General features: G+C 42.0%; 1 protein-coding gene across 1 annotated transcript; it reads left to right on the top strand.

Annotated features, from left to right (window-relative positions):
- The first annotated feature begins 254 nt into the window (after nucleotides 1–254).
- On the top strand, nucleotides 255–9,375 carry LOC115393661 (carbonic anhydrase-like). Its single transcript, XM_030098765.1, has 17 exons — nucleotides 255–401; nucleotides 626–680; nucleotides 811–843; nucleotides 928–1,104; nucleotides 1,225–1,376; nucleotides 1,466–1,555; nucleotides 1,693–1,756; nucleotides 2,402–2,565; nucleotides 4,340–4,454; nucleotides 4,872–4,901; nucleotides 5,001–5,177; nucleotides 5,349–5,497; nucleotides 5,608–5,697; nucleotides 6,556–6,606; nucleotides 6,707–6,779; nucleotides 6,859–7,022; nucleotides 8,546–9,375. Exons 1-17 carry the CDS (start codon nucleotides 339–341, stop codon nucleotides 8,705–8,707), a joined length of 1,809 nt encoding a protein of 602 aa, XP_029954625.1. The 5' UTR covers nucleotides 255–338; the 3' UTR covers nucleotides 8,708–9,375.
- The last annotated feature ends 573 nt before the right edge of the window (nucleotides 9,376–9,948 follow it).

Raw genomic sequence — 9,948 nt, 5'->3', positions numbered from 1 at the left:
AACTTTTCTTTCTCGTGAACTTCCTTCCAGAAGTGAGTGAATATCCCCCGATAATGAGCCGATGCTGTATATCTGAAACCCACACGCCGTGGCTGTCATGCTGCTGCGTTCATAAAGAAAAAAACCATTTGAGCGAATCATCAGCTTACTCCAAACACCTTTATTTAGGCTACAATGTTCTGAAAGGAGGCCTGCGCTCGTGTTACGTGTCTCCCCCACACTGGTTTCGTGTTGTATACACAGTGGGCCCCCTCCCACTGCGTGTCTCCCTTTGTCTATGGCACTAACTTGAACCATACTGGTGCAACTTTTCCCTTATCGATGGGCTCATTTTGGGAATGAACGCATGCAGTCAGGGGGACGTCTTTAAAGCTTTGAGGATTTTTGACCTGGGGAGTAAGGTAAGAAGGATATGTTAAAGTTTTTAATGGTAAGTCCATCAGTTTGTTCTACATCAGTCACATCCATCTTTTAATCGGTTGAGACTTTAAACCAGATTCAGCAGATTAGCAGCTTTGAGTCAAGACTATAAAACAGAATAGAAACAAAATTCAGATTCATTTGTTCACACAGATTGACATAATTCTTACAATTTCACGTGTAATCTTTTTTTTCCTTCCTGTAGATGTATCTTGTTTCAGTTGTGCTATTTCTGAGTTTGGGGACTTTGGTGCAAGGCTGTAAGTAAATTTCTTTATTTCTTAATGAATAACATTTGAATGTATTGATTAGCTTCTTCTAATTCTTCTCAGAATAATATAGTTAAAGACATGAACAGCTAAATTCACATTAAAGTTTATTATATTTCAGCTTCCGGTGGAGGATGGTGCTATACAGGCTGTGGTGAGTGAAAACAAATGTCTGATCAGTTGGAATATATAAAGTCGAAAAGACAGTAAATCAATGCTTGTTGGTGTCGTCCTCCAGAGCAAAGCCCACAGCACTGGTCCGACATCCCCGGCTCTTTCTGTGGAGGCAAGAGCCAGTCTCCCATCGATATCGTCACCAGCGAGGTGGTGGCTCACGCTGACCTGCACAACTTCACCTTTGTCAACTTCTCCTACCAGCACGCCATCGAGCACCTGGAGAACAACGGACACACAGGTACACGGCGCGAAGAGCTGAGGGAGGTGGAAAAGACTGTTTTCATGGATCCATGACTTACTTCAGGGATTTGTTATTGAACTGTGCGACGTGATGTTTTCTGCGCTCGGCCCTTCACAGTGAAGTTAACCCTGGAAGACGGCGCGGTGGAAGTGAGTGGAGGCGGCCTCAACGGGTCGTACTCCGCACTGCAGTTTCACTTCCACTGGGGCGACACGGAGTTTCATCCAGGCTCCGAGCATACGGTGGATGGGCACAGATATCCGATGGAGGTACCTGACTGCAAATCCACATCATGTTTTATCATACTTTTTTTTCTTCTTTTTTAATTGTTTTTATCGTTCCATTGAATTGCTCCTAGATGCACATAGTCACCATAAAGAAGGGCCTCACAGTGGAACAGGCCAAAGTGCATCCCGAGGGAATCGCTGCTCTGGGGTTTTTCATAAATGTAGGTCCCACATTTATTCTAACAAACACCGGGACTGATTCCAGCCCCACGTTCTCCGTCTCTGAGAGCTGTTTGACTCTTTTCCAGCTTTCCAATGCTCTACGGCTAATCTGATCAAATCTGTCTTCTTTCTCCAGGCAACAGAACACGGAAATAAGTCTGAGCCTTGGCGCATGCTGACATCCTATGTGACAAAAAACGGTGTGTTGGTTTATAGTAAAAAAAAAAAAAGAATTAGTTTCTTGACGTTTACTGCACTTTTTTGTACAAGAAAAAGGTGCCAATTAAAAGTCGTTAAAAGATAAAAGGTGCCAAGAGAATTTGAGGCGTGATGTTTTGATTGAGGCGTTTATGCCTACAAGGTTAATTCCATGTCACACGTATGTTGGGAATCAACTTTATGGCCATCAGTAACAATTAATGATGATCAGAGACAGTTATTAATAATTATTTAAAGAATGATGTCTGATGTAACCTCGGGGCACCACCTGTTGAACAGGTAATATCAGCCAATTCGTTGGTATGTGTGTCATTTGAGACACATCTCAACCAGATGTTGATTGAAATGACTCCGAATGACTCCACCAGTTTATTTAAATATCAAGCATACGCATGTTGATTAAAATTAGTTACATATAATGAGTTCTTTCTATTAATCAGTTTTTTGATACGGCAGCATAAGGTATTAAACGGTCTTTGAAATGTGGCAAAATAAACCCTGGTCCTACTCAATGTCAGAAAATGCCTTCATTTCAAAGGCAAATATGTCTACAGTGATGCAGTATTAAGTAATTGTAGTATAAAAACTTTTTTCAAATTGTATTCTCATTTGACATCTTTTCACAGATACTGAGGTGAAATTGAACCATACTTTCTCCATTGACGACCTGATCGGAGAAGTCGATCGCACGAAGTTCTATCGGTACCACGGCTCGCTGACCACCCCCAACTGCAGTGAAGTGGTGGTCTGGACTGTTTTCTACGAGCCAATTGAAATCCACAAAGACCTGGTGAGTTGAAACGGGGCTAAACGCCTCAGTCAGACTCATTCGATCAGAAGTCTGAAACCTTAATGACTACATGACTTTTTGATGCTTTTAGTTTATTAACCCAATAAAGTCACAGATTGCAGATCCTGTCATAGATAAAAACCATCCTGAATTCAAAATATGCTCATATAAAAGTGTTGCTTTGTGGATGCGTCACTGCACACCTCTGTGACACACCTTCAGGACACAGGACAGCCAAGTGTCACACAACAATGAACTTTCACTCAACTAATGTTACACTGAAATATTTGAAGCACTCTGCCCATGTCTGAAGCTCTCCTGAATTTAGAAAATGCAGAGCCAAGAGTGGAGTAAATGTAAATGTAAAAGGAAAACCTGTGATGATTTTGCACAGAGGTTGCAGTGGTTTGTACTCTCACCTCACAGAAAGATTATCCCTGGTTTGATTCCCGGTTAGGCTATAGGTAACCTTTGAGGTTCCATGTTCTGCATGTGTGTGTTTTCTCTGGTTACTCTTGTTCACGGCCACATTCTGAAAATATTTATCTGGAGTGAATCTGGTGCTGGTGGGTGGATGACTTGTTGAAAGGTTTATTATTTTTGCCATATTGCCCCACCCTCATAACATGGAAACCAGAATTTCTAATGTTTTTTTTATTATTATTATTATTACTGGACTGTGAAGATTACAGCCTTCAGTCAAAAAACTAGAAAAAACAAGAACAATTTGAACATACAGTAAATATTTATGATTTTCATGAATTCTGAAGATTTAAAAAAAACCTCGACATTTTTCAATTCGTGTGCAATAAATTTCAGATTGGAAAATTTATGACAGACTTTTCCATTTTATTCAAAGTTTGTCACGTACAGTACATGTAAAGTGATTTTGATAAATGAGGAAAAAATACTTACATAATGCTGCACTATTTTCTAAGTGTATTCCTTGCTAAACCTGCTTTCAGTTATTCTTTTTGAGTCATTGTTTGAATATTTGAAAGCTGTCGTGTATCACGACCTCCGATCGGCACATACCGCCCGACGAGCGGGGGGAGTCGCTGGCGAGCCGAAATATTTGAAGTGGCTGCTTTCTTGTGTGTGTGTGTGTGTGTCCTTGATGAGAGCAGGGTTCAGCCGGTGTAGAAAGCAGTAAATGACCTGTGTCTCCGCTGGTCACGTACTGCTCAACCGGGAGCCACCGACTCGTACAGACATACTGGTTAGTGTCAACAGATAACAGGGACGAGCGGAGGGACATACTGGCACATGCTGGTATCTCATTTGACGATCAGCCTTGTTTTGATTCCAGTTGACTGTAACGACGAGCAAAAAATGTTGTTCAAGCTACATGTGACGGAGAAGCAGAGATAATTCTGAGTCATTCGTGGGTCTCAATAGTGATCATCCGTCCTGCCTCCTTATCTGGCTGACAGCCTTCAGCGCGCCGTAGATCGATAGAAAATACAGCTTCGTTTCGGGCGCGCTGCGTTCAGCAGGCGCTTCACTCAAACATTCTAATGACAAACTGGGAGTTATGTCATTTCTCCATTATTTGGAACGCAGAGGCAAGAATTAGAAAAATCTGGGTGTGTGGAGTTCAAAAAAGAAAGAGAAGAAAATTGGTGACAGTAATTGGTCGCGTCTCTGCCTGGAGCAAGAGAAACCAAGTTTAGAAGTTCACAGCATGAAACGAGGTGCTTCAGTAAAACAAAGAGGCGCATTAAACAACACTAAAAACTGGTGGGTCAACTGCTATTTTCGCTCCCGTCACCAGATCCGCATGTTCCCCGTGAAGGCCGGGTTCACCAACATCCATCGGCCCACTCAAGCCCTGAACGGACGCCACGTGTACGCGTCTCCGGCGACTCCTCTGCCTCCTCTGCCTCCCAGTGAGTTCCACACCCGTTGAGTTCATCAACTGAAACAGTCACAATAAAAAAACTGAGTTATGCTTCACTCCAGAGGTGTTGAGTCCTGAAGCTGATTCACGGTGTTTTAAACAAACGTTTTGTCTGCATGACGCTGCGGGGATTTCCAAAACTCAGTGGAAAAAACTGATCCGATCAGCTGATCTTTTATCTGACAAATTGACCGTGATGCTCTCAGGTAGATGTTATAATTTGCCAACGTCATTCTTTCTCTCTGCCACTGGGCTGTTTGACCTTATATGGTCGACGACTCCACAGTCAGACTTTGGGACTTTTCTGCCTGCAATTTGCATGTTCTCCCTGTGTATGCATGGGTTCTCTAAGAGACTCACAGTTTAGACTTGGTACATGAAACGTGATTGCTCCTCTGTTCTTCAGGTCCCTCGTGGTGCTACGATTCACACTGTTGTAAGTACCAGGAAAACCTGGAGCAGTCGGGATTATTTTAAAAAAATTTTCAGCGTGATAAAGCTGCGCGGGTCAAACTTGACTTTTTCCTGCTCCTAGACTACGAGCCGTCTAAGTGGCACCTTCTGCCTGGCTCCAGCTGTGGGGGCCAACGCCAGTCCCCCGTGAACATTGAGACGGAGAAGGCGGTGGAGAAGAGCAGCCTCGGCGAATTTGAATTCACCAATTTTGATAACAAGCATGCGATCAAGTACATCACAAACACTGGCCACGCAGGTTTGGACGTTTTCTCTCATAACTTGTTAACTGGGGCTTCGGCTAAGTTCATATTAAAGAAAAATATTGATTTTGATTGATGATTTTGAATGTGACTTTGAGGCAATGACAGGAAGTTTCATTAATTTGACTAAATTACTGTTTCTGGATGTGTTGTTCCTCACCTCTCAGTGAAGTGCGTAATGGCGGACGACTCTGTGGAGGTGTCAGGAGGGGGTTTGGGACACGACTACACCACCCTCCAGTTCCACTTCCACTGGGGATCACATGACACCAAAGGCTCAGAGCACACCATGGACTCAAAGAGATACCCGATGGAGGTACAGCTTCCAGCACTGAGCTACATGTGAAACACTGAATTCTTAGATTTTTCTCAATGCATAGCTTGATCAATACAATTTATTTATTTATTTATTTATTTTTTCCCCAGATGCACATAGTAAATAAGAGGAAGGATTTAACCCTGGAGGAGGCGATAGCCACTCCGAATGGCTTGGCAGTGTTGGGGTTCCTTATTGAGGTAACATTTGAAGCTCTCATGGTAATAAAATATGAAATATGTCCACATATTATACTTTAAACTGTCTTTATATCCACTAAAACTTGTGGATATAAGTTGTGTGAAAAAAATTACGGCGTTGTCTTTGGAGGACAAAACAAAACAGTTGATCGAACGTATCAAATTCAAGTGTGATAAAAATCTAACACAGTAAAAATACAATATTAATTTTTATGGAGATTGATGTACGGCTTCCGGTATGAACCGACAGGTCATGTGAAAACTATTGGCGTAAAGGTTTGTCACACCCATTGAGTCCACACCCATGAGTTAACATTTCATTATTTTAATGATACTCCTCCGTTTCTCATTTTCAGGAAGCAGCTTTCCCCGTACAAGTTGTACTTGCTAGACTAGCTCGAGATGCCAGTTTCTCTCTCTGTCAGTCCAAGTGGCGACATCCATCACTGCCGCACATCGTCATTTGGCCACAACAGACAAGAACGTCACAATCTTCGCATACCGTCACGCACGGCCGCTGTTCACTCAGCTCCCTCGTTATCAGATTGAATGTGGTTTATACTCATGGCTCAGATCACTGAAACAGAATCACATTTCGCGATATGTGACCGTAGAAAACCTGCGGCGGCTTTTCTCCGTCGTTCTTATTCCACATTTCAGCCATCGCTCGCTGCATTTGGTCCCGTCTGTCCACAGTTTCTCAGACAGAGCAGACTGTAAAGAGATGGAGATGTACAAGTTCAAATGTTAAAAAAAGTACACAAATATGTGAACAATGTGCAATTATATTAAATTTTAGAAACGTCTTTATAGTTGATTATGAAAATTTTAAACATTTCTTCGTGTCCATTTCTACAGTCGAAGGATTCCTCCAAGAGCGGCGGTGGAAGTTCAGGACATGAAGACACTGTGAGCATTTTATCCTTCTTCAAATGTGTCCAAAACCTTTCCAGCTCATCATATTTTAATTCTCTGAAGTAATTTTCTTTATTTGTTTCTGTCTCACAAGACATCAAGTTCATCGTCCGATATGGAGGCCTGGAAGAAGCTCACCAGCTACCTCTCAGCTATTCAAAACATCAGTGAGTTTGTTTCATGTCAAACTGAGCGTGTTTTGTTTTTCTCTCGCTACATTTTCTGTGTTTATACGACGCGATGCAGGCTCACAAGCTGAAGTTACTGCGGAGATCTCTATAGACGACCTGCTGGGCAGCGTGAACCGAGACGAGTACTACCGCTACAACGGCTCCTTGACCACCCCCTCCTGCAACGAAGCCGTGGTCTGGACGGTCTTCACGAACGCTGTGAAGGTGGACCAAGACCTGGTACGTACTGCTGGTCATCTCACTGCTAAATCTGCACCAGCAGTGGGATTTTTTTTTTACTGAGAATGCAATAAGAACAGACACACCTGGCTTGCAGATGCATGCTGCAAGCAAGCATGAACACGATCCAGCGCTCTGGAAATCTTACTTATTCTGCGATAATCCATTTCTTTGTCTTGGAGTGACATGGTAAAAAAGGAAAGCGCTGCCTGCGCCACCTCGCCGCAGCGCAGCTCAGATGAGCTGTGTGTTGATTCATGCAGACGGTTGGTGTTGCCTCGTATTGGACGCCTGAGCTTCGCACGCACGGCTGAGTAGGCGCCGATTATTAAGAAGCTCAAGCGAAAAGATGACTAAAGTCTAAATCCTGACTGAGTTCATGAATCAGTTGCAACAGTTAGGATTTAACAAATTGGTGATTAGCTTAACCCAGACTTCTTAAATTGGTGCACATCTACTCTAAATGTGCTTATTAGCACTAATTGTGATTATTTTCTTTTTAAATTGATGTTCAGTCACCAATGACAACAATTTAAAACTTTTAATTTGTCAGTTTAAATAATGACGTTTAAAATAAAACAGCAGATGCATGGTTGTCCTGGAGTTATGGGCTCATCATGACCGCAGTGAAGAGAAAGAGGCACGTGTCTGAGCACGTGAAGTCCTGCAACAACCGGACCGTGAAGAAACATTTCTGTCAAGGTAAATACAGTGAAGCAACGACACAAAGGAGCTTGAATAAACCACCACAATGCAAAAAATAACAAACTGAATTTCTGACAAAGACAGGGTGCTTCAGTTTGTTCATTTGGCCAAATTGAGGATGCTCGACTGAGGTGTTGAACAAAAACTTGAGTTCAATTTGGAAGGCCAAACATGTGAGGACCGTGCCTTTAATCAAACATTTAGAGCACTGGAGTTATAAGTCTGTGTGCATTGCAACAAATGGCAGAACTTTGCTTTGAAGACAGTTAAACTGGTCATTGTCGAAGGAAACTCCAAAAACCAAAATGCACAAATCTGGCTTACTGTTGTCTCAGAACTTCCTGACAGAAGTGACTGAAATGATTCAACCTCAAATCGCGACAGTCGGCAGCCTGTTCAGCTTGCTTCCTTGCGATCTGGAACGATGTAAAAAAAAGACCCTGATTACAACAGTTTGTGTCCTCATACCGAATCATTTTAGGCGATTCCTTTTCCTCCCTCCGCCTGACGCTGCAGTAAACGGAGACATAAGCTGCTGCGCTGTGACACCTGCCTATGGGGACGAGCAGCAAGAGATAGAACACCCTGTGACTGCGTCTTTCAACAATATCCAGCAACACTATGCTGTTATCTGAGAGGCGATGACTGCATAACCTCACTCCGCTCACATGGATGACTGCTACAGATACACTCATGACACATTAAGTAAACAAACCAAGCTCCCTTGTTGTAAAATGTCAACTAGTGCAGGAACTCTGACCCTCCAAAGGGATTTTTCTTTCGTCGCTGAAAGCTAACGTTGTCTCTGACTTCAACAGATGATGAAGTTCCCGACTTACGCAGGTTACCACGACGTGTTCCGGCCAATCCAGCCCCTTCACGGCAGAATAATCTACAGATCAGCGTCCGGCGCCGCCGCGCGCACTGGACACGCCGTCCTGCTCCTGCTGCTGGCTTCTCTCTCCACCCTTTTCATGTAATGAAGAAGAATTAACTTTAAAAACTATGCACAAAAGGTGTGTTAATATCTAGTGCTGTTTTGATTTCACGAGAACTTATATTTTAGGTGTAGTGGTGCAAAAAAGAAGCAAAGTGTCTTTTTCAGTGTAAAAAATCTATATATATTCCAATTAGATGCATCCCAGGTGATTTTGCTGAATGAAGAAAATGAAGAAATGACTTCAGCTTCTGATCAGGATGAGCAGCCATTTTGCGTCGATCGCTTCTTTTGCACTATTATAACCCCTGGCTATTGAAAGAGAAGATTGTATCGATGTTTGGAGAGCGAGATTTGGATGGCACCAGAGGTCACGTCTGTGTTCGCCGCCTGAACCTGGAAGACAAATAAGGAACAAGCTGTAAAATAGAAATTACAGGATTAGTTTTATCTTCATTCCAGCTCCAGCTGAGTCATGGATAGGGGAACTAACGAGGAAGCTCTTCTAGTGTGCTCTATGTATGTTTTATTGGAAGTTTTTCGTTGTCTTGGTGTTGAATGCACTTTAATCTGCCTACTATGTCATCTGGATATGATCAAACACACTTTTAAAGTGAGTATAAATATATACCTCATGGGTCTTCTTGACCTTTTTATTTCTTCTTTTTAAGATTTTTTATTATATATATATATATATATATATATATATATATATATATATATATATATAATTAGTCAATATCCATGAATGTAAAATCTTCAAACCGTAATTTCTTCAGCAAAACAATAAAGATGTTTTAAACCCTTCTCACTCAACCCATAATAAGCATATTTTAACTCTTTTAGCACAGTCATGAATATTAAAGCTGTGACCAATGTTCATCAAAGATTTGTTTTGATGACTTTTTTGGTGTGTAATGCTCATTTTGAATCTCTCATAACGTTTCAGTGTGATTAAAATGTGATGCTGCAGATTTTTGTGATCTTGTATTCTTTTTTTTTTTTTTTACGGACGCAAAGAAGAATGTAAGTCATTCGCCTGAATTCTGCACTTACGGTCACACAACGTCAGTTCTGCTCAACATTTTTCTTCCTGATCACCAAAGAAAAAAGACTCCGAGTTTAACTGATCGAATGTTCTGAATACAAGGTACGAAAGAGCAAAAATTGTGCACTTTAATGCACAGCGGAGGACAACAGGAGGACAACCTGTGTGAAAAGAAACATTGAACAAACCACATTTCTGTGTGAAAGAGGCAACCGGGAAGTTTCAGCCGACGACTG

This window comes from Salarias fasciatus, chromosome 8, assembly GCF_902148845.1.
Source record: "Salarias fasciatus chromosome 8, fSalaFa1.1, whole genome shotgun sequence".
Classification (NCBI taxonomy): domain Eukaryota; kingdom Metazoa; phylum Chordata; class Actinopteri; order Blenniiformes; family Blenniidae; genus Salarias; species Salarias fasciatus.
Note: the sequence above shows the minus strand (reverse complement) of the source record. Positions and strands in the feature narration are given on the sequence as shown.